Source organism: Corythoichthys intestinalis, chromosome 5 (genome assembly GCF_030265065.1).
Source record: "Corythoichthys intestinalis isolate RoL2023-P3 chromosome 5, ASM3026506v1, whole genome shotgun sequence".
Classification (NCBI taxonomy): domain Eukaryota; kingdom Metazoa; phylum Chordata; class Actinopteri; order Syngnathiformes; family Syngnathidae; genus Corythoichthys; species Corythoichthys intestinalis.
The window spans coordinates 8,576,443-8,600,056 of NC_080399.1; the positions used below are offsets into that span (position 1 = coordinate 8,576,443).

General features: G+C 40.0%; 1 protein-coding gene across 2 annotated transcripts; it reads left to right on the forward strand.

Moving 5' to 3' along the window:
• Positions 1–2,575: 2,575 nt before the first annotated feature.
• On the forward strand, positions 2,576–21,975 carry LOC130915658 (apoptosis-enhancing nuclease-like). 2 transcript variants are annotated; one of them, XM_057835619.1, is made up of 4 exons: positions 2,576–2,748; positions 9,217–9,780; positions 9,868–10,068; positions 21,238–21,975. In XM_057835619.1, exons 2-4 carry the CDS (start codon positions 9,334–9,336, stop codon positions 21,454–21,456), a joined length of 867 nt encoding a protein of 288 aa, XP_057691602.1. In that variant the 5' UTR covers positions 2,576–2,748; positions 9,217–9,333; the 3' UTR covers positions 21,457–21,975. The 2 variants fall into 2 exon arrangements, with proteins under 2 accessions (XP_057691602.1, XP_057691603.1); XM_057835620.1 differs by lacking the exon at positions 2,576–2,748 and adding an exon at positions 7,711–7,954.
• The last annotated feature ends 1,639 nt before the right edge of the window (positions 21,976–23,614 follow it).

Genomic DNA, 23,614 nt, shown 5'->3' on the forward strand with positions numbered 1-23,614 from the left:
ATATATATATATATATATATATATATATGTAAAATGGAATTATATAATTTATTATTATTAAATGTATAAATGTATTACGATCATGGAAGGTCCCACTTGGGGGGGGGGGAAATATATATATCCTGTATATACATAATATAATAAAAATATATATGGAAACACAGTACTGGCCTGCTTACTGTAATACATGACTGCACTAATGTTAGTTTCTTTATATTATAAATAACGCGATAATTTTGACAGCCCTAACGGGCGGTAATTGATTTTTAAAATTAATCACGTTAAAATTAGGGCTATCAAAATTATCGCGTTAACGTGCGGTAATTAATTTTTTTAATTAATCACGTTAAAATATTTGACGCAATTAACGCACATGTCCCGCTCAGAAAGTACTCTGCCTTTTGGTAAGTTTTACAGCAAGGCTTTTTATGCTGTCCAACAGCGAACTCTTGTGGTCGCTTTGCGACATGGTTTATATTTTTCTTGCCAGTTCATTATGGCTGCACGACGTCTCGGGCTGATAATGTTGTGCTTATATGATCCTTGGACAAGATTTGTCCATAAGTATGGTTGTTGTAAAGAATGTACATATTATGTTAGTAAGCGAAATGTTCTATTTTTTGTATGAGACGCTTTTTGTTTATGTTTAGTGAACCTGTATAGCGTGCTAAGCTAACGTTGTTGCTAATGCAATGCTTGTGTACTTTTTGTAGTTTTACGATGGTCTAAAGAGGACAATGGTTTGAGGCCATTTTATTAATAAATCAGATGAAAAAGGAAGAAGTCTAATTATTAAGGCGTCGTTCACTAGCTGTCTAGCTAGCTAGGAAAAAGTAGACGCTTCGGAGTGAGGACAGCATAGACAGATTTAAATGACAGTAGAGTGAAATGCCCACTACAGTACTTATGTACCGTATGTTGAATGTATATATCCATCTTGTGTCTTATCTTTCCAACCATTTATTTTACAGAATATATATATATATAATTTGCAGAAAAATATGGCATATTTTATAGATGGTTTGAATTGCGATTAATTGCGATTAATTTTTAAGCTGTAATTAACTCGATTGAAAATTTTAATCGTTTGACAGCCCTAATTATAAACTATTACTGTATTATTGTGTATATACATATAATGACTGCATCAAGATATAGTCATTTTAAAGATTTAAGTGACGGGTAAAAATAGATTATGACCGGATTTTTATGACCCCGTCAGTCAAAATGACAGACAACGAAAAAGTCTAGCGCAACCTCTGCTCCAAATTTACACAAAGTGAAACAGATGTGACCCCCAAATCAATAGTTTTCCATGTGCTTATACTGCTCAAATATTTGCGTGATTCAGGTTTGGGTAAAAATATTTTATTTAAAAAAAAAAGAAAAAGAAAACTACTTTTTACATTAAAAATTTTTAATTTAAAGGATGACGGTTATCGGGCTGGCTGGTTCTACCAATGAAGTGTCCCTTTGCATCGTAATTTTTGATTTTAAACATTATTTTCTGTTTTCGAGGTCCAAGAAATGCATGATTATTACATACTTAAACACTGTGCAACCCTATTTCACATGAAAGTCATTCATACAAGGTGTTGTCTATTGCTTTAATGTGTTATTTTTTTACATATATATTTTATATACAAAGGGCGTAGCTTTGCATAGGGACAGTAAGGACATTACACTACCAACTTTTCAGGATGCTCAGATTGTCCCCACCAACTTTTAAGTAACCTTATTTCCATTATAGAATGAGTTCAGTTATATTAGTAATTTAGATTGTCTTCTCATATGTTTTAAGGATGGAATAGACCCTAACTATATTAAGTTAATTATTTTCAATACCCACTTGGTAATGCCATGGCGCCTTCTAGTGGGAACAGACTTTTTTTTTAAGAGAGAGGCTCCTACTCGGGGGGAAAAATTGACGTCAGACCTGCATCAGGAGAGCCTTAAGACATGTGTTCCGGTATCTGATGAAAAATATTGAGTTTTCGTTGAAGCGGCAGGGTCCAAAAAGGAAAGTGAAAAGACCCTGGGCATTTTGTCTCAAAATGGCCAATTTGAAGGTCTGAACATGCTCAAAAACTCACCAAAATTTGCACATATGTACATGCGGCTTCACGTAATTTTTTTTTTTAACGTAAATTTCGATAATTTTACAAAATGGCTCAGATGCGCCTCCTTGAATTAAAAAAAAAAAAAAAAAAAGGCCTGTCCGTTTAGGTTTTTTCAACGTAGAGTGATGAAATTTGGTGAGTCGACAGGTACACACACACACACACACACACACACACACACTCACATTTATATTAAAGTAGTTTTTCTCCCTTACCTTATTGAAAGCAATCAAATCAAAATGTTCCCATACAGGGGAGGATAGCTTTTTTCGCGCAGGTTCCATCGCAAGCAAAGGACAAGGCTCGAAAAAAGATTGCACTGGTTGCGCACAGATGTAGCAAGTACAGGAGCCCAAAATCCACAAAATGTGAGATAACAGGCGATCGCCATTGCGTTTTGCAACCAATTTATACCGTAGTCTGTACTGTTTTTGCAATGCGCGCCAAACGTCGGATCACCTCCCAAGCGCTCATGCGAGTCAGCCGGCCGGCGAGGCTTCTCACGTCATCATATCCGGGTTTTGCCGAAATCACGCGCGCCTCGCCACAAGCTTCGTGGAAACGCACCTGCCATTACTCGACACAAGCTTCGGAACTTCGGCCCATTTCGTCCCATCACGAGAAAAAGGTACTTTAAAAATTTTTTTTAACCCAAATAACGTTTTTTTTTTTTAATCATCATAATACGCGAGGGTTGTTTTTGAGCATCGTTCAACCACAGGGAATGAGTTGGTTTTTGTATTCTATCGTTTGTTGACAAGAAAATATGTATTTGGTGTGAAATCTATATCAACAGGAAGTGACCCCAAAATACCTCCAAATTTACACAAAGTGAGACAGATGTGACCCCGTATCAACAGGAAGTGACTTTTAAGTGCTTCCAAATGAACAGAAGTGACACCGAACTTAATAAAAGCCAGATAATTTGTTTGCTACGTGTACGACAGTGACACAAGCATTAACTCGACGGACTGTGACGTCATGTATGAATGTCTGCTCTACAATATTCCTGGGAGTCCATATTGATGAGTACCTTAATTTTAAAAAACATATTGATGAGCTCACAAACTGTCGAAATATGCTGCGCTGTTTTTTAAACTGCGACATTATATCCCACTATCTGCACTTCACACCCTGTATAAATCTTTATTGGAACCACATTTACAATATTGTAATATCATATGGTGCAACACATTTCCAATCTACCTAAAAAAAGCTTGAAACCCTACAGAAAGAAGTTATACGTGCCATAACATGGCATAACACAACTACTTTCAAAATGCTTGCATAATGTATCAGGTCATCCATAAACTAAACCATAAACTAAGTGATCTCATCCCAATCAGTACTCCTCAGCACACATATACTACCAGAAGAAAAAAATCACATCACTGGAAAAAGCAGAAGTCTAAAGTCTACAAGCTTTGGCATTGTATGCAGAGGACCACAGATCTGGAATGAACTGGATGAAACGCTGAAAATGTCACACTCCATCTCCATTTTTAAGAAAAAACTGAAAGCTCACCTCGTTGCAATGTATACTTAATATGCTGAGTCTTTGGATAACATTACTACGGTATGCCATTTCAAATCCGATGTAATCAGAATGTTAAAATTTTCCATTGTTAACTGTATGTATGTGTATGGGTGTGTGTTGTGTGTGCTGTTTGACTGGACACCCGCTAAAAGCTTTAAATAGCTTATTCAGAGTGTCCCTTTCATGCATCTTATCAGATGAACTGCTTGTATATATGTCCATGTACCTGTATGTACCATGATACGCTGTGTGAATAAACTGAAACTGAACTGAATGTGATATAACAAAATGTCATATTACGTGAATAAGGCACGAAATACGATTTTTTTTTGGTTTTAATTAGGGCTGTCGAAATTATCGCGTTAACGGGCGTTAATTATTTTTCTTAATTAATCACGTTAAAATATTTGACGCAATTAACGCATGCAATGAATGACCCGCTGGCATATTGCCTCTAACATTACAATGAGGCCGTTCATGGACATTAAGAGTGAAGAGAATGCCACCGGCCGCTTGGGGGCAGTGCCGTTCTATACTCATGTCTTCTAAACGTGGGAGAATTAGTAGTTGTAGGCTGTATTGGCACCATGGAAAAAGTGCTTAGAAAATGGATTTCGTTCCACTGAAATGGATCTACATGATCTCTGCATTGTAATTTACATACGTTGCTAATTACTACCAAAAAAAAAGTTCTGCTCACGGTTTCCAGTCATTTTTTAGTAATTAGCGTTTTCGTGTCGGTCTTTTTTCCCCCCGTGGCGCAGTGATATTGATACGGCGGAGTCGTATCGTCAGTGTGTGAAGCCATTTTAGGTCACGTGCACCAATAGGAGACGAGGACTGTTGCTATGCGCTTCGATAAACAAACAATATGGCGGCGACCGTGCCAAGCTACGACACGAGCGAAGATGAACCAAAGATAAGAAAACCGCATTCGGAATTTAGTCAAAAGGCATCGAAACGATGCTATATGCATCTCTCAACTGTCCAAGGGCGAAAAAGGGCAGGAATTTGGAAAAAACGTGCAGAGCCCGCGTGGTTGCGTCAGACAATGGCTTTCTTCCCAGGCTCCGTCGAAGGATCTTGCTGAAAATGCGTCGACTGGGATTTTTAACGACATTGACTACAGGTAAGCCACACACACGCCTTTTGTTGTGAATAACTATGGGAGTTGTGGGCTTCTGGTCAGATCACATATGAAGTTAAGACTTGCAATGTGAGTTCTGGGCTGTAGCGGTCATTATTATGATGTTAGATTGTTAACTTTGAGCAAAAAGTTTAGATTGACAAATAACATAGTATTTAGTCTGTTTAACCGTAGTTCCAAAAACCTATTTGATAATTTTATTCAGGAAAAAATGGCAGAATAGACAAGCCTATATAATTTGGATTGGAAGATTATGTAAATATGATATGGATGAAACAGTTCTCACATGGTTTATGTGTGTGTGCGTGTTTTTCAGAACTGAAACACCCTTCACTGACAGCTACAACTTCTTCTGTGAGACCGTCGTCCATTAAAAGATTAGAGTTGACCAGGAAGTGCTGCGAATGGACAAGCTTGTGGAAATATGGCTTTATTGGGACCATGGAAAAAGTGCTTAGAAAATTGATTTTTTCAAAGCCAATACCCTCCTAACTTAGTCACCAGCCAGAAATGTATCCTGATGTGAATACACAAAAATACAGATCTAGTGTTGCTGTTTTTGCTTGTTTTAAGTGTTATATTAATTCTGGCAACACAAAATCTTTATCAAATGTCATAAACACATCTACCAAACATTTGAAACAATTATTGGTGCCTTAGTATACACATAGGTGAATTCAGAATGAGAAATGTAGCTAATTTCTTGAAGGAAACACTTCAACATTAATGATTTGCACCCAGCACAATGAAATATATATTGAATTAAGCTAAAGGCTTATGTGTCATATTAAAAATATCACAACCTACTATGCAATGAAATATATAAAATAAAAAATGCACGCCATGATCATAAATAGCTGAAAATCAACCCAATTGCTACCACACCCTCCTAGATGTGAATCATGGCAAAAATGGAATAAGACAAAAAAATTAAAGGGTGATCAAAAATATAATGTGCCAAAATCATAAGGTGATACTTAAAAAATGAAAGACATCACAAAAGAAGTGATGGACACGTGTTGAAGATAACTTCCAAGTTTTATTTCATGTTTCACAAGTGCTCAAATGTGAGCACACCCAGCAGCACGGACAAAATCAAGCCACGATGAGAATTCCTCTCAAACGTGTGCATGTCGCAGTTATTGTCTTGATTGCGACTGTTGTTCGATATTTCACATCATCAGTACTTGCTGGACGTGTTGGTATGTTAAAGACAAAGTTCGTTATCCATCTTTATGGCACATAACGTATGTTATACACTAAGTGTATGTTCCACCACTTCCAGCGAATATTGATGACATGAAAGATTACATAACAGACGCAATCAACGCGGGAGGGAGGAATTCTCATGTCAACTTGATGTTGTCCATGCTGCTGGTGATGGCCATATTTGAGTACTATGAAAACATGAAATTAAACTTAGTTACTTCCTACATCTGTCCAAGGTAGTTTTTTTTTTTTATTTTTTTTTTTATGTTTTTCGTTTTTGACATGGCATTTTGATTTTGGCACAGCCTTTTTTAATCACACTGTATATACACAAAAGGTTGGAATCATTCAAGTATAGTACTGTTGGTACACATTTATTTAAACATGGAAGTATCTCATACTATAGAAATACACATTATTACACATACAAATATTGAAAAACGAATTAAAAAAAATAGAAATAAAAGAATAGTAAAACTGTACATGACAACATTACTCCTCAAAATCGCTTTACTCAAAGTCATCATCCCATCCAAGTGTCTTCTGTTTCTTTGGAAACATTCTCACATGCTTGGCACCGATATAAATCAGTACAAGAAAGTTTTGCAGACATACAGGAACATCTTCCCATGTCACAATTGGTTGCCTTTCAACTACAGTTGACTACTTGCAAAACAGTATCGGGCAGGATTTTTAGTCATCCATGTCACTGCCAACTGCCCATCCTCAATGTCCCACCCATTCCCAATGGGTGAAGGGGCACACATTTTAACTGTCAGACAACGTTTCATAATTGCTGCTTGATAGTCTGCTGTCCTGCAATGTTGGTACAGAGCATCAGTTTTGGGGGGAATAGAATGTTCTGGCAAGACTGACGAGGCCATACAGAAAGATCTGCATTTGGCATCATTTTTGGCACATGACTGGCAAAACAGGTGGCACACGTATTTACACAACGTGTTAAATGTTTGTAGGTCAAGTTTAAAACTGCTGCCCAGCTTTGCAAACCCAGTCAGGTATTCTTTTTTATGACGTGCAAAAGAAAAGGTTTTTTTTGCCTTTGCCATGAAAGGCACAAGCAGAGTCACAACCTGTGAATGTATGGATGCCAATGAGTGCTGAACACACACTAGTGCCAGGAGCTGCAGAGACCTTAGAGACGTCAGTCCTCGTTCTGTTGCCTCCTCCTGTGAAAAAATGTAATTTACACTGTAAATCTATCTGCAGACTAACAGCAATCACTGCCACGTCAGTATCAGGGCTTTTATTGACTACAGCTTGATGTTCTTGAGCCAAAAGGTTTATTTAGCCATTGTCACCCATAACTGGTATGCAATAAAAAGTTCTACTGGATTCACTTTCGACACACTGTACCCTATATACATTTTATAACAAAGTGGTATTGATATCTGGGCTAAAAAATGGTATCGTTACGACACTAGTTTAAATAAGATTTTTTTTAGCATAAGTTAATAACAAATAACCTTGTAGTAAAGGCGTGCGTGTGGCTTACCTGTAGTGAATGTCGTTAAAAATCCCAGTCGACGCATTTTCAGCAAGATCCTTCGACGGAGCCTGGGAAGAAAGCCATTGTCTGACGCAACCACGCGGGCTCTGCACGTTTTTTCCAAATTCCTGCCCTTTTTCGCCCTTGGACAGTTGAGAGATGCATATAGCATCGTTTCGATGCCTTTTGACTAAATTCCGAATGTGGTTTTCTTATCTTTGGTTCATCTTCGCTCGTGTTGTAGCTTGGCACGGTCGCCGCCATATTATTTGTTTATCGAAGCGCATAGCAACAGTCGTCGTCTCCTATTGGTGCACGTGACCTAAAATGGCTTCACACACTGACGATACGACTCCGCCGTATCAATATCACTGCGCCACGGGGGAAAAAAGACCGACACGAAAACGCTAATTACTAAAAAATGACTGGAAACCGTGAGTAGAACTTTTTTTTTGGTAGTAATTAGCAACGTATGTAAATTACAATGCAGAGGTCACGTAGATCCATTTCAGTGGAACGAACCAACACAATTTTGGCTCAGCCAATACAGCCTATTGTGAGACGTTTATGTTGTATTCACAATGCAATGCAAATTGCTAATTGTGCTCCACACATATTTTGGTAAGTTGTCTTTCTTTTAGTTGCAATTATGTGTCTCTTGTTTTATTTTGGGTAAGATATGCACAGATACAATGGTGAGAACAAGTATTTGATACACTGCCAATGGGTTTTCCCATTGGCATTTGGACCGCGCCGTTTAAGCTTCTCCTTCACAACAAACATAAGTATCGTTTAGTGAAAGCACAACAAAAACAATATTCCTATCTCTCAAAAAAAAATAATGTTCTCAAAAAGAAAAGCACTTCAGTCTATAGTAATGAGGCCCTATTCTGACAATCAATTTAGCTATGCAAAATACACGTAAAACTTTTCACTCTATTTTTATTATTGTTATTTTTATTCTTATTATTATATTAACTCTACTTTTGATTGAACATTTTACAAATTTTATTAAAACGAAAACATGAAGAGGGGTTTAATATAAAATTACTATAACTTGTAACTATAACATTTATCGTTTAAGAACTACAAGTATTTCTATCGGTGGATCACTTTAACAGAAAGAATGTTAATGCCATTTGTGGATTTATTGTTACAATAAACAAATACAGTACTGATGTACAGTATGTTGTATGTATATATCCGTCGTGTGTCTTTCCATTCAAACAATAATTTACATAAAAATATGGCATATTTTAGCGATGGTTTGAATTGCGATTAATTGCGATTAATTACGATTAATTAATTTTTAAGCTGTAATTAACTCGATCAAAAATTTTAATCGTTTGGCAGCCCTAGTTTTAATACAATATCGTTCAGGCCAAACAATCAACACGAGTAACTATTTGACAAGATTTAAGTTGAGATAAAACTGTTTGCATAGAATTTGATTAACTCATTGACGGGTAAACATTCGTTCATTAGCTCCGCCCAGTCAAAAAGACGTCTATCGCCGTCAGTGGCACTGAAAGATTAGCAATCACAACCAACCATCCCAGTAGAAATAGTTGTGAATGTCAGTGAATGAGTTTAGTTAATATTATGCTAAATTGCTAACACATAACACTTAAGTTACCTAAGAACTGCATTTTTTTTGCATCAAATTGACTTAAATATTTTGTTTTACTCTTCACAGCAATAACTTACAGGGATAATTTCATCAGTAGGAGACGGCAAAGGTGCAATATCGGATTAAGTCCTCACGTGGGCTCCTGAGCAGATACCGATTAATATATTTAAAAAAAACCAACTGATGTTTCACGCCATGGAGTATTCCAGTCCAAAACGCAAGCGGCTGGCAAAATGGAAAAGAAGTGACTGGGATTTTGACGAACAGGCTAAAAAGTACCAAAACACGACCGATTTTCAAAACCGATATTTGACCAATAAGGACACATGGGAGGAAGACAGCGGTCTCTCTGAGTGGAGTCCCCCGACGAGCGGCCGGAGCTCGCCGTGGCCGACATCTTCTGCCTCTGCTACCCTAGTGGTGGCGCTGGACTGTGAGATGGTGGGGACTGGACCGGCCGGGAGCTGCAGCGAGTTGGCCCGCTGCAGCATTCTGGATTACCACGGCAACGTCCTCTACGACCGTTACGTGCAACCGTGTCACCCCGTAACAGACTACAGGACTCGTTGGAGCGGCATCTGGCCGCATCACTTGCTCAACGCGACGACGTACGTGCAGGCTAGAAATGAGGTGAGCTGCCGGACCACGGTTGAAACGGATTTGACGTCTATCACTGTCAATGCGTTATGAAAAAAAATAACTGCTTATCTTTTGTAGATTCTTACAATTCTCAAAGGCAAGGTGGTAGTGGGACACTCGATTTCCAATGATTTCCGTGCTCTGCGCATCCCCCATCCACATCACATGGTTCGAGACATAGGGGCGACACACCTCCTGCGTCGCTTAGCCGGATTTCCGCTCCACCGTCGCGTTTCGTTAAAAACGCTAGCGGGCAAGCTCCTCAACAGGCACATCCAGGTAGGTTTTGTGTAGGGCTGCAGCTATCGATTATTTTAGTAGTCGATTAATCTATCAACTACTGTATTTTTCGGACTATAAATCGCACCGGAGTATAAGTCGCATTTTGGGGGGAAATTTACTTGATAAAATCCAAAACGTAGAACAGATATGTCATCTTAAAAGGCAATTTAAAATAAAAAATACAAAAAGAAAAGAGAACAACTTGCAGAATAAGTGTACAATATGATAATTGTACGAAATGTGAACGTGGCCGGTATGTTAACGTAACAGCTATTAAGAATTATTCAGATAAAGAACATGCTAACAAGTTTACCAAACCATCAGTGTCACTCCAAAACACCAAAATAACGTGTAATTATATAATAATGTGTTGATAATTTCACACATAAGTCGCTCCAAAGTGTAAGTCGCACCCCCAGCCAAAGTATGAAAAAAAACTGTGACTTTTAGTCCAAAAAATACGGTAGTTAGCTCGAATAATCGAGTAATCAGAAGATTGCACTTTCAAAAGGCCATTAAATGCAAATACAAAATAAAATTCCCAAGTGTTTCTTCAAACTGCAGAGTTGCACTTTCATCTGAAAAGCAATTAAAATACCTGAGCTTGGCCTCAAACGGTATAAAAATAAATAAATGAGGAATTAAGTACAAAGAGAGCAATTGACTAACTTGCATAGCAAAAGTCCGCTAGCTCAAATGCGATAAAATGCTAACGTTTACAATGCTCTTAACGAATCATTCAAACATATTTCCACCCAAAAAAATGGCTAAATATAGGTATAAAGTAAATTACGAATGCATAAAAAAACATTAGCTGAAAGAAAAACTTATCTAATGTTGGTCTTAACAGTGAGCAGCTGGATTCAGCCATGTTAAATGAGTTATGTCATATTCAGTGTTGCCACTAAAGGGCAGTATATTCACACAAATCAATACAACTAAATGCCAGTGTTGTTTTCGTCAACGATGAAGACAACGAAAACATTTCGTTAACGAACATTTTTTTCATGACGATGACGTCATGATGACGCGCCGAAAACGCGTCTTGGATGACTCTAACGTGACGAAAAGATTGCCAATTTACGTCTGACGAGACGACAACGACATGAAAATGTGCCATCATACCCGATATATGTTCACAGTGCGTGACATTTGATAGTTGTGCACGTAGGTTTTTTTTTTTTTTTTTTTTTTTTCGGTGCTGTCAGCCTGCTTCCGAGCCATTGTTCACGTGGCTTGCGCATACCCCACCCCTCCCTCCCGGGGGCGTGCACAAGGATCTCTCAACAACAATGGGGCTGCAAACGCGAGGATTCTTGGTCGCATTTTAACTTTAATAACTGCAATGGGCTGTCCCCTTTAAGAGACAAGTGTTGCGGCTGCGGCCACATACTTGGTGGTAACAATACTTAGAGGGAGTGGCAACATTAACGTGGCATGGTTGTTGGTGCCAGAAGGGCTGGTCTGAGCTCATTGAAATTGGACAATAGAAGATTGGAAACATGTTGCCTGGTCTGACGAGTCTCGATTTCTGCTGCGACATTCGGATGGTAGGGTCAGAATTTGGCGTCAACAACATGAAACCATGGATCCATCCTGCCTTGAATCAACGGTTCAGGCTGGTGGTGGTGGTTTAATGGTGTGGGGAATATTTTCTTGGCACTCTTTGGGCCCCTTGGTACCAATTGAGCATCGTTGGAACGCCACGGCCTACCTGAGTATTGTTGCTGACCACGTCCATCCCTTTATGACCACAATGTACCCAACTTCTGATGGCAACTTTCAGCAGGATAATGCGCCATGTCATAAAGCTGGAATCATGTCAGACTGGTTTCTTGAACATGACAATAAGTTCACTGAACTCAAATGGCCTCCACAGTCACCAGATCTCAATCCAATAGAGCATCTTTGGGAATTGGTGGGACGGGAGATTCGCATCATGGATGTGCAGCCGACAAATCTGCACCAACTGTGTGATGCCATCCTGTCAATATGGACCAAACTCTCGGAGGAATGCTTCCAGCACCTTGTTGAATCTATGCCACGAAGAATTGAGGCAGTTCTGAAGGCAAAAGGGGGTTCAACCCGTTACTAGCATGGTGTACCTAATAAAGTGGCCGGTGAGTGTATATTCATTTTCTTTATTCAGGTAGCTCATGACTGGTCTATGTATTGTTTTGCACTTTGAGTAACGAGTCTAACGACCCTGCACGTTTTGTGCAGGCTGTGTTTTTTTTTTTACATGGGGGGAAGGGTTCACTTCAATTTCTTCAAGACTTCAATTTGGACTTGTTCTGAATGGGCCAGGAGTTGGTTATTAGTTTTGTGTTTTACATTTTTCAGGGCTTGGCCAATTTTTTTTATTTCCAAACAGGTTATGTATGTTTCCTTAAGTTCCTTATAAATTATAAGCTACAGTGCCTTGCAAAAGTTGAACCTTGCAACCTTTCGCCACATTTCAAGCTTCAAACATAAAGATATACAATTTTAATTTTTTGTCAAGAATCAACAACAAGTGGGACACAATCGTGAAGTGGAACAAAATTTATTGGATAATTTAAACTTTTTTAACAAATAAAAAACTGATAAGTGGGGCGTGCAATATTATTCGGCCCCCTTGCGTTAATACTTTGTAGCGCCAATAAACCTTGTGTATTCGTCAACTAATACTAAAGTCAAAATGTTTTAATTTTCGTTGACCAAAACCTGACTAAAACTTGAGTGTTCATCAACTAAAACTAGACTAAAACTTGTTTGAATATTCGTCGACTAAAACTAAGACTATGACGAAGACTAAAATTAAAAGGGCTGCCAAAAACAACACTGCTGCACAATGATTCAGACCCTAAGGGATCCATTTGTCTATGCTATGTTTGCGTTATTGTTGGGACACCCCTCTGTTATTGAGAGAGTTTGTATGCTCCGTCAGCTACGGGAGTTCGAAAAGCTGCGAATGACGTCATCACTCGAAATTAATATCTCAATATCTATGAAACGACAGCAGCACAAACTAATGTTTTTACAGCACAAACGAAGCATAAAGGATTGACACCATTTTTACAGGGTCCCCGTGGGTTATTAAAAGTATTAAAAAAGCATTGAATTTAGTTTTCCATGATTAAAGGTATTAAAAGTATAAAATTAGCTGTTGTAAGTCTGAAATTTTTTCACCGTGGTCTTAATTTTCAAGAACATCTCCAGTGTTTCCCACAGGATTTTAGGAGACTGTGGTGGGAGGGTCTCTGACCCTCGGGGTAGGGTGTGTGTGTACATTTTCAAGACTGGTGTATCTCTTTAGGGCATTTTGAGACCACTGAATGTAATATAAATTGCTGTATGCGGTGTCGTCGGATCGCGCCAAATGCAGCAGAATGCAGCAGAAAGTAGCCTGGTACACCAGACTCAGCGGCAATATGTTCCAATCCACGGTAAATTCGGTTTTACATGACCAAAAACACATCGAGTCGCTAAAACCAACAGTCTGTCTCGCGCGAGCCATGTTGAATATGTTGAAATGTCTCTCGCTAGTTTCTTGTCCCTTAACCGACGTCGCGTCAGCCCGTCGCTGATTGGCCCGCTCCGATGTCTATTTGCTGTGGCTGTCTCCGCCCTGGAAATTTTTTTCTGCTTAATGGTGGCCAGACTCATACTCTCATAGCCAGGCATGAAAATGGGTCAGGGGTTAAAAAGGTGAGAAGGGTGTGGAGGAAATACAGTGCCTTGCAAAAGTATTCGGCCCCCTTGAACCTTGCAACCTTTCGCCACATTTCAGGCTTCAAACATAAAGATATAAAATTTTAATTTTTTGTCAAGAATCAACAACAAGTGGGACACAATCGTGAAGTGGAACAAAATTTATTGGATAATTTAAACTTTTTTAACAAATAAAAAACTGAAAAGTGGGGCGTGCAATATTATTCGGCCCCCTTGCGTTAATACTTTGTAGCGCCACCTTTTGCTCCAATTACAGCTGCAAGTCGCTTGGGGTATGTTTCTATCAGTTTTGCACATCGGGAGACTGACATTCTTGCCCATTCTTCCTTGCAAAACAGCTCGAGCTCAGTGAGGTTGGATGGAGAGTGTTTGTGAACAGCAGTCTTCAGCTCTTCCACAGATTCTCGATTGGATTCAGGTCTGGACTTTAACTTGGCCATTCTAACACCTGGATACGTTTATTTTTTAACCATTCCATTGTAGATTTGGCTTTATGTTTTGGATCATTGTCCTGTTGGAAGATAAATCTCCGTCCCAGTCTCAGGTCTTGTGCAGATACCAAAAGGTTTTCTTCCAGAATGCTCCTGTATTTGGCTGCATCCATCTTCCCGTCAATTTTAACCATCTTCCCTGTCCCTGCTGAAGAAAAGCAGGCCCAAACCATGATGCTGCCACCACCATGTTTGACAGTGGGGATGGTGTGTTCAGGGTGATGAGCTGTGTTGCTTTTACGCCAAACATATCGTTTTGCATTGTGGCCAAAAAGTTCAATTTTGGTTTCATCTGACCAGAGCACCTTCTTCCACATGTTTGGTGTGTCTCCCAGGTGGCTTGTGGCAAACTTTAAACGAGACTTTTTATGGATATCTTTGAGAAATGGCTTTCTTCTTGCCACTCTTCCATAAAGGCCAGATTTGTGCAGTGTACGACTGATTGTTGTCCTATGGACAGACTCTCCCACCTCAGCTGTAGATCTCTGCAGTTCATCCAGAGTGATCATGGGCCTCTTGGCTGCTATCTCTGATCAGTTTTCTCCTTGTTTGAGAAGAAAGTTTGGAAGGACGGCCGGGTCTTGGTAGATTTGCAGTGGTCTGATGCTCCTTCCATTTCAATATGATGGCTTGCGCAGTGCTCCTTGAGATGTTTAAAGCTTGGGAAATCTTTTTGTATCCAAATCCGGCTTTAAACTTCTCCACAACAGCATCTCGGACCTGCCTGGTGTGTTCCTTGGTTTTCATAATGCTCTCTGCACTTTAAACAGAACCCTGAGACTATCACAGAGCAGGTGCATTTATACGGAGACTTGATTACACACAGGTGGATTCTATTTATCATCATCGGTCATTTAGGACAACATTGGATCATTCAGAGATCCTCACTGAACTTCTGGAGTGAGTTTGCTGCACTGAAAGTAAAGGGGCCGAATAATATTGCACGCCCCACTTTTCAGTTTTTTATTTGTTAAAAAAGTTTAAATTATCCAATAAATGTTGTTCCACTTCACGATTGTGTCCCACTTGTTGTTGATTCTTGACAAAAAAAATTAAATTTCATATCTTTATGTTTGAAGCCTGAAATGTGGCGAAAGGTTGCAAGATTCAAGGGGGCCGAATACTTTTGCAAGGCACTGTATGTTCCAGTACACTGTACACCCCAACAAAATATTGAGCTCTGTCGATCCACACTGTGTTTCAGCAGGGCCGTGCAGAGACCGGTGGAGGGGCGGGTGCTCGTAGATCAAAAGGGGCACATGAACAAGTATTTAATACACCTTAAAACAACATACCGTAAATTCCGGACCATTGAGCGCCCCGGATTACAAGCCTCACCCAGTACATTTTTAAAGGAAAAAGCATTTTGTACATACATAAGCCTCTCCTGCCTATAAGCCGCGTGTGCCCACATATTAAACTGAAATATTTATAAAGAAATACACAGTTTTCCAAGTTTAAATACCATATTTTAACCAATCGGGTTATGATACAGCGCGTGACTTACAGGTAAGGGAGGTGCGGAAGAGCAAGAGACGTGCTGTCGTTGTTGTTGCGGGTGTGTCTGTGTGTGTGCGTCGGCTGCTAGAGGCAGCAGTCGTGTGTTGTTCGACGAGTTTCCAAAATAAAGAATTGCAACCTAACTTAACGGGTTACTATTTGTCATCGTTACAATACCTTAACTTTTCTTTCCAAACAGCGCCAGCAACACAGCACTTAGCTGACTCCTCAAGCTCACTCCTTAGCGTGTCGTCTTCTTCATCACGCAGCAGACCGGCTTTTCGAAACCCGTTGGTGATGGTGGATTTTTTTCACGCTGCTCCACGCTGTCAGACTTTTGCAAAAGTTGCTCTTCGCATACGACCACTTTTGTAAACGATCTGACGCCGCTGGCCATCCAAGCCTTCAATTCAACTCGGCACATCATATCCATTTCTTCTAGCATGATGCGGGTATGCTAATTCTTGCCTGGCACGGCCAGACTGTTCTCCGTGTGTTTTTCAAACACTGAGAGAAGTCTGAGACCCAGCCCATTAACGCCCTCTCGAGCAAATACAAAATCAATCGATAGATTCGTTTATTTGCGTGACGTGCTCTTAACGAGCGGTGTCACTCTTCCGCGTCGGAAGTCGTCTCCAAAACACAGATGGCGAACAGGAGAGCCGAAAATATGTTCCAATCCACGGTAAAATCAGTTTTAAATGACCAAAAACACATCGACACAAGTCAGTGACAACAGTCTGTCTCGCGCTAGCCATGTTGAATAAACTCCGCTCTCCTCGTATGTTTACTTCCGCGCGCAAGTCCCTCGTCCCGCCCGTCGCTGATTGGTCCACTCCGCTGTCTGTTTGCTGTGGCTTGCTCGGCTCGGAAAATTTTATCCGCTTAATGGTGGCCAGACTCTGGAACAGCGGTGAGTCTGGAGTACCAGGCTATGCTAATTCTACTAATGCACAAAGATGAGGGTCTGCTACTTTTATTCGTGCACAAAGCACAAACTTAAAATACGGGTAAGAGTGCCAACTAGCGTCTTCCTCGACACACATATTCCACGTGTCTTATGCTTGCATTTTATGCTCGAGCGCTCCTGGCGGTCGTTAGAAAAATTGATAAATTGGCCGCATCATTGCATACGCCGCAGGATTCAAAATGAGGGAAAAAAGTAGCGGCTTATAATCCGGAATTTACGGTAACTTCAATTTTAACCAGCTTTAGATAATAATTGGCTGCGAATGTGACATACTTTAATTGGGAGGGGGCAACAGTGAATAGAAATCAAAACTGTCATCAACACTTTCTGGCTGTGACTCAGTCAGTCTGCCTCTTTTCTTCCTTCAAACTCTGCATCAAAACTTCCTTCCTCAACTTGTTCATCTGAGAACAAACCACATCAGATGATCACTGAGCCACCAACAGCACAGTTTTCTTAAAACTAATATTTCATTATTATCCATACTTAACAACTCTAGCACCTAATGATTAATAAAGCAATGACATAAAATCTTATAGAAAAATAACATTGTAATTGTGTTTATAATTGTATTTAATACCCGACAATCCTTGCAAACTTGTTCTTACCAGGTCTGCTATTCACCCAGCTGATGAGGTATCCACTGCCTTTAGCAGCCTCATCTAACTCCTTTTTTTTATCCCTCAATCTCCCTTCCCTACGAGGCATGTCTATGTAATGAAATATATTTTTTAAAAAAATGAAAAAACAGACTCCCCGGTGGCTTTTAGTTTTAAAGCTTTCTTAATTTCTTTCTCTCTCAATAACGATGGAGGTAGATTTGTGTTTTTATTATTCAATCAAAAAACAAAGTTACTTCCATCAAAAACAAAGTTGCTTCAATCAAAATACAGTATATACTTTTAATCCCCAAAAAGTCACTTCGATAAAAAAAAATTGTTTTTGATTGCAAAAATACATTTGAGACAAAAAAAGCATTTGAAAACTATTTTTCTTGATTGAAACAAATTTTTCCATTGAAGTAATGTTGTTTTGCGTTTGGGCCACATTTTGGCTAGGACATTTGTGTCTTTATTATTCAATCAAATACGTTTCTTCAAACAAAAAAATATATATAAAAAGAAAAACTTTGCAGATGTGTCAATCGCCGTTTACCAAAGCCTGAGAGGGTTTGAGTAGACTCACTATGAAGCATTTAAAAGCCAAGTATTTTCTTACTACTTTATTCTTGTTTAAAAATAATTCGGTGGGGCAGTAACATGTTTAAAACATCATAAATCTTACATTTTGAAGTGCTTGAAAACCATTTATAAATGATACTTTGGTGAAAAAAGTGAAAAAAACATGTCTTATATATATATGTATCTTTTTTCCAATGTAAAATCTGAATAAATGCATTGAACACGCACAAAAAAATGTGTGTGGGGGGGGGGCGCTACTTCGCGGTTTTCACTTATTGCGGCGGGTTCTGGTCCCCATTAACCGTGAAAAACGAGGGATCCCTGTATTTCTGAAAAGCTTTAAGAAGCAGGACTCATTCCCACCACTCGTCAGGCCGCTGTTGTGCCGACACCGGCCGTCAGCTCAAATCCAAGCCGAAAATAACGCTTCTCCGGCGGACGACGGGAGCGATGTGAGGCGCCCCCTCCATCCGAGAGAATGCCGCTTAATTTGACTCAACAGTGTGTTTCTTCGTTTATATTACCGTTAAATACACAAGCTTGACGCCAATTTAACGGGAGCTATTTTTTTTCATGGGAGATTTGGCTAGCTCTGGCAGTGTTCAACGCAAGCTGCAACGAATGGCAGTAACTTTTTTATATCGCAAAATGTGAAAACGATTGAAACCATTACTCACCAAATTCAATCTGCTGGCAAATACAGGCAAGTGTGTATGCTACGCTCTGGTCTGCTCCGGTGTGGATAAGGCCTGCTTTTTGTTTTCACAGCTTTGCAATGCAACCAAAGGCTCTCCGAGCACTCCATGTTCACGTAAGGAGTAAATAAGGAGAAAATAATTTCTTCTTGGATCTACGCAATTCACATAGGTCGCCCTTTTTGAGAATCTCGCCGAAAGGTGAGAGATTTTCATGCCTGCATAGCACAGCTATGAGTCTGGTGTACCAGGCTAGTAGTCCCGTCTATGAGCGCGACCTGTTGGCGCGTGTGTCTGTGTGTGTGCACGCACGCCCGCTCGCGCTCTCGCTCGCGCGGGTAGTAGAGTGGAGTGGGCTACAGCTGTGTAATCGGCTGACTGACGCATCTGATTTTTTTTTTTTTTTTTTCCCTCGGGGGGGGGCAAACCGCCACAGTCTGGTTCATTGGTGGGAAACACTGATCTCAGTGCAACCTAAATTATATTCGTGACAAAGTGTTTTTGTTTTTTGTTTTTAATCCATAACGAAGATGACGCATAGAATTTTGCGATGCACTGCACTACAAATCGAAATGCAACTCGTTCAAGCCAAACCACCAAAACCGGCAAAACGGGGAATCCATCCACCTCTGCATCGGGAATGCGTCCGTTTGTCGGTGGAACAAAAACCCTGCAGGCAGAAGTATTGTGGATTCTGAACACCAAAAGAGACCACCATTCATATACTTCAAATGAGTCCATTGGTGATCTGTTTCGGATATTACATCATTTTTTGGTCGGCATCAGCTGTCACAGTGTTGGTCATATTGCGTTTTGTTTCAGAGGGAGCGTTCCCGATGTCGTAACTGTCTTTTGTAACGAATTTTCAGTTGGCAGAAAAAAAAACGCACATTTTTATGATCATTATAAATGCATTTACAGAATGAAATAACGCTGGAAAAGTTTGTTAAACATAATGTTGGTCAAATCGTGTTTTTTTCCAGAGGGAGCATTCCGACTTCGTAACTGCAGCCAAATTAACCTCATTAAGACTTTAAGATAGAGGTAAAATCGGGCCTAAAAAATCCAGCCCGACCCGAACTGGTCTGCAGGTATTAAAGCCCGGCCCGCGTTTTGTGTGATAACATTTGTGACGATGTCTGCATAAAACCCTGTCTTTTTTAACGATCCACGGGTATTAAAGCCCGACCCGCATTTTGTGTGATAACATTTGTGACAATGTCTGCATAAAACCCAGTCTTTTTTAACGAATTCTCAGTTAGCAGGAAAAAAAACGCACATTATCTTAATGTTTAAATAGACTACATATTTTTATGATCATTATAAATTTATTTACACAACGAAATAACGCTGGAAAAGTTTGTTCAATATAAATAAACAGATGCGGTTTTGCGGACTCGCAGAGGGGAAGATTCAAAAGGGCGTATAGGCACACTCTGGCTCTGCAATGACCATACAGTGCCTTCTTTTTTTTTTTAATCCAAATTATTTATTTTATTACAAGTATTCCTTAGTTCATCATTCATACATCGTTAATATATAGTTATTTCAAAAAGTTAGCGAGAAAGAACCCTGGCCCGGCCCGACGTAATATTTGACATTTTAATTTTGGTCATGTTTTCAGTTTAATTTAGCTGCTTGCTAGCTAAATAGCTTAGCTGCTTAAACCAGCTTGCTATGTTTATAATTGCGATGTTTGTTTACCGCTTTTCCTCTTACTGCGAAGAGGGAGGAAGTTACATCGGCCGCCACTATGATATTTAAGTCATCAGCCATCTGCTGTGACCCGGGAATTTAACGCCTGCTTTCACGCACACTGCTTCCCATGTCAGTCGACACGGGAAATTGTTTTCACCCACAACTGCTGCACGATTGAGTCCCGCGATATCCCGTTGTTTTGAAGTATGTGATAGGGGCTCAAGTTACATCCAGATACTTAAGGTTGCAGTTTATGGGTCATGCGAAGTCAGTGGACCTGCTTAAACATTTCGGTTTGCCTTTCGAATGAATGTGAATTTCGCCGTTTTAACTCAAAAGTTAGCCATGTTTACTGGGGTCTTGGCTGGTGCACTAGCGGCTAGCCTGTTACAGAAGATCGCTGGTCTGAGTCCTGTCCTCCTCCTCTTTTTGTCCATAATTATTGTGTGCGTGTGTGGGTTTAAAAAAATTCTGATAGACTTTATAATGTTACTTTAAATGTGTTTAAATTGTATCTTCAATATATGTGCATTCTTTTGTCAAACACACTTAGTAATTGAGGTTAAATTTGATGTTCAGTGCTTTATTTATTTAATATGATTCAATATGATCTTAATAATGGATGCAAGAAAAGTATTAATTTTCAGTTGGAATGGCATTAAAAAAGGTCTTAAAAGTCTTGAATTTAGATTTATAAATTCTGGGGGCAGGACCAACTTCACGGAAGTGACATCTACCAGAGATACTTATTCCAATTCACAGCAGAAGGATAAAAATGCCTTGTATTTATTTATGATGATTCAATTTTTTGTAACGTGAAGCGGATAAAACTTCGTTAAATTGTTTCGCAAAATGAAATTCGTGTCTCGAGGTATCGCAGATATCCTATCTGAATGCAACTCATTCCAACGTGGCAGGTGGGGCAAATGGGCCACTGCTCGGTGGAGGACGCGTTGGCTGCGTTGGACCTTTACAAGCTGGTCGAAGGCGAGTGGGAGTGGGAGCTGCAGAGCCCGCTGATGGTCGACAAGAGGCCCGACACGTTCCAACTTATTTCCCGAGTGTTCATAGTTCTGGGCTTGTTGTATCTTTTTTGCTGCTGTCTTTACGTGTCTCCCGTTCAAAGGCGCAGGTGAAATTCTAATTAAATTGTACCTCCGATTTTTGTTTTTGAGTGCACACCGACTGGTGGGGTTTCAAAAATGATGGAAATCTTTGTTGGTTACCTCTCCAGAGAATTCAGTAAAATTCATCAGAAACAGAACAGAAAAAGGAAAGCATTTTTTTTGTTTGACGTGTGTCATGAAATTAGGTCTACTTATGTTACCTGAAATGCAACAGAAAGGGGCCCGATATCAATTGGAAGTGCCCTGATATCAACAGGAAATGCCTCCGATAGGCCCCCCAGTCAACAAGGGAGTGACCCCGAAATGACCTCAAAAACAGGGAGTGACCTCATATCAAATTAACTCTACCCTGAAATACCACCAAATCAGTAGGAAGTGACCCCAAATCAACAGGAAAATGACCTGATAGCTATAGGAAGTGACCCTGAAGTGCCCCAATATCACTGTGAGCTAACCCTATATCAACAGAAAGTGAACCCCATAAAGCAGGGGTCCTCGAGAGCCCCTATCCAGCTTGTTTTCCATGTCTCCCTCCTCCAACACACCTGACTCAAATAATCAGGATTATTATCAGGCTCCTGCAGAGCTTGCTGATGAGCTGATCATTTGATTCAGGTGTGTTAAAGGAGGGAGACATGGAAAACAAGCTGGATAGGGGCTCTCGAGGACCGGACTTGGGCACTCCTGCCATAAAGCCTCCAAATCAATAGGAAGTCACCAGCAAAATCCCCTAAATCAATAGGAAGTGGCCCAATATCAACAGGAAGTGACCCAAAATGTCCCCAAATCAACATGAAGTTGCCCCCTGTAAACAGGCTAAGACCCCAAATCAACAGGAAGTGACCCTGAATTGCCCCCAAATCAACAGGAAGTGTCCTGATATAAACAGAAAATGACCCCAGGAAGTAATTCGATGTCAGCTGGAAGTGACCCCAAAATACCCTCAACAGGAAGTGTTGAGATCATTATCGAGGGTTTATTAAATAATTGCTTGTGCTCATATATAACCAATATAATCATTTGATCTCAGTTCATTTCATCAATATAATCATAGTTAATTATTAATGCTTGCTAGAATAGGAAATGTTTCAAGTAATATTACCGTGTTTGATCACGCCAGAGATGTCTAGCGCATGATGAAAACTGCCTTGCCTTTTAGTCCGGTTTAGGCCGGTCTGAGTTCCACAGGTCATCTTCCAGGACAAGCCGCAGACATTAGCAAATTAGACTGTCTGGTACATTTAAGAAATCAAGGATGACGTGCCATTTTTACTTAGACGCCATTGCATCATGAAATGTATTAGTACATATGTACGTAAACCTAAATGCACACACATAGTCAGCACACACATACGAACAAGTCCAAGGGTGTCTCCAGCTTGCTTCCCCTTCCCTTATAGGGAGACACCCATCTGTTGCTAGGGCCAACCCCTAAATAAAAAGAAAGGGTGCAGGAGGGTTTGGTTTTAGAGCAACTTTGGTGACTGTATAGTCACTGTCTAGTCCCTCCTGCTCTCCTTGCGCAAGAAAACAAAAACTGAGTGCCCTCTGTCCTTATTTCTGGTAATATTATAAATGTCTACCTGAGGATTGTGGTTTGAACTTGACAGGAAGTGACACAGAAGTGACCCCCATATCTATAGGAAGTGATCCCAAATCAATAGCTGAGTACTGCTATCAACAGGAAGTGACCCCAAAATACCTCCAAATTTACACAAAGTGACACAGATGTGACCCCGTATCAACAGGAAGTGACTTAAGTGCTTCCAAATGAACAGAAGTGACACCGAAGTGACCCCCAAATCAACAGTTGTGTAACTACTATCAACAGGGAGTGACCCTGAAATGCCCCATAAATCAACAGGAAGTGACCCTGAAAAGCCCCAAATGATCAGGAAGTGACCCCAAATAAACACAGATGTGACCCCATATCAGGGATGACAACAGACTTGCAGGGGCCCGGGGACAAGAGACCATTATAGGGCCCCCACCCCTGCCACCGGCTAGTTATGACAACATACGCAGTACTTTTAACGCTTTGCAAGCAATAACAGTGTACATTTTTAAATGAGTTGAGATGGACAGTTAAATTTAACAGACCGTAATGTGATGTGACACAATATAAACAAACAATTTCCATCTATTGTCCCATGTAGGCTACAGTACA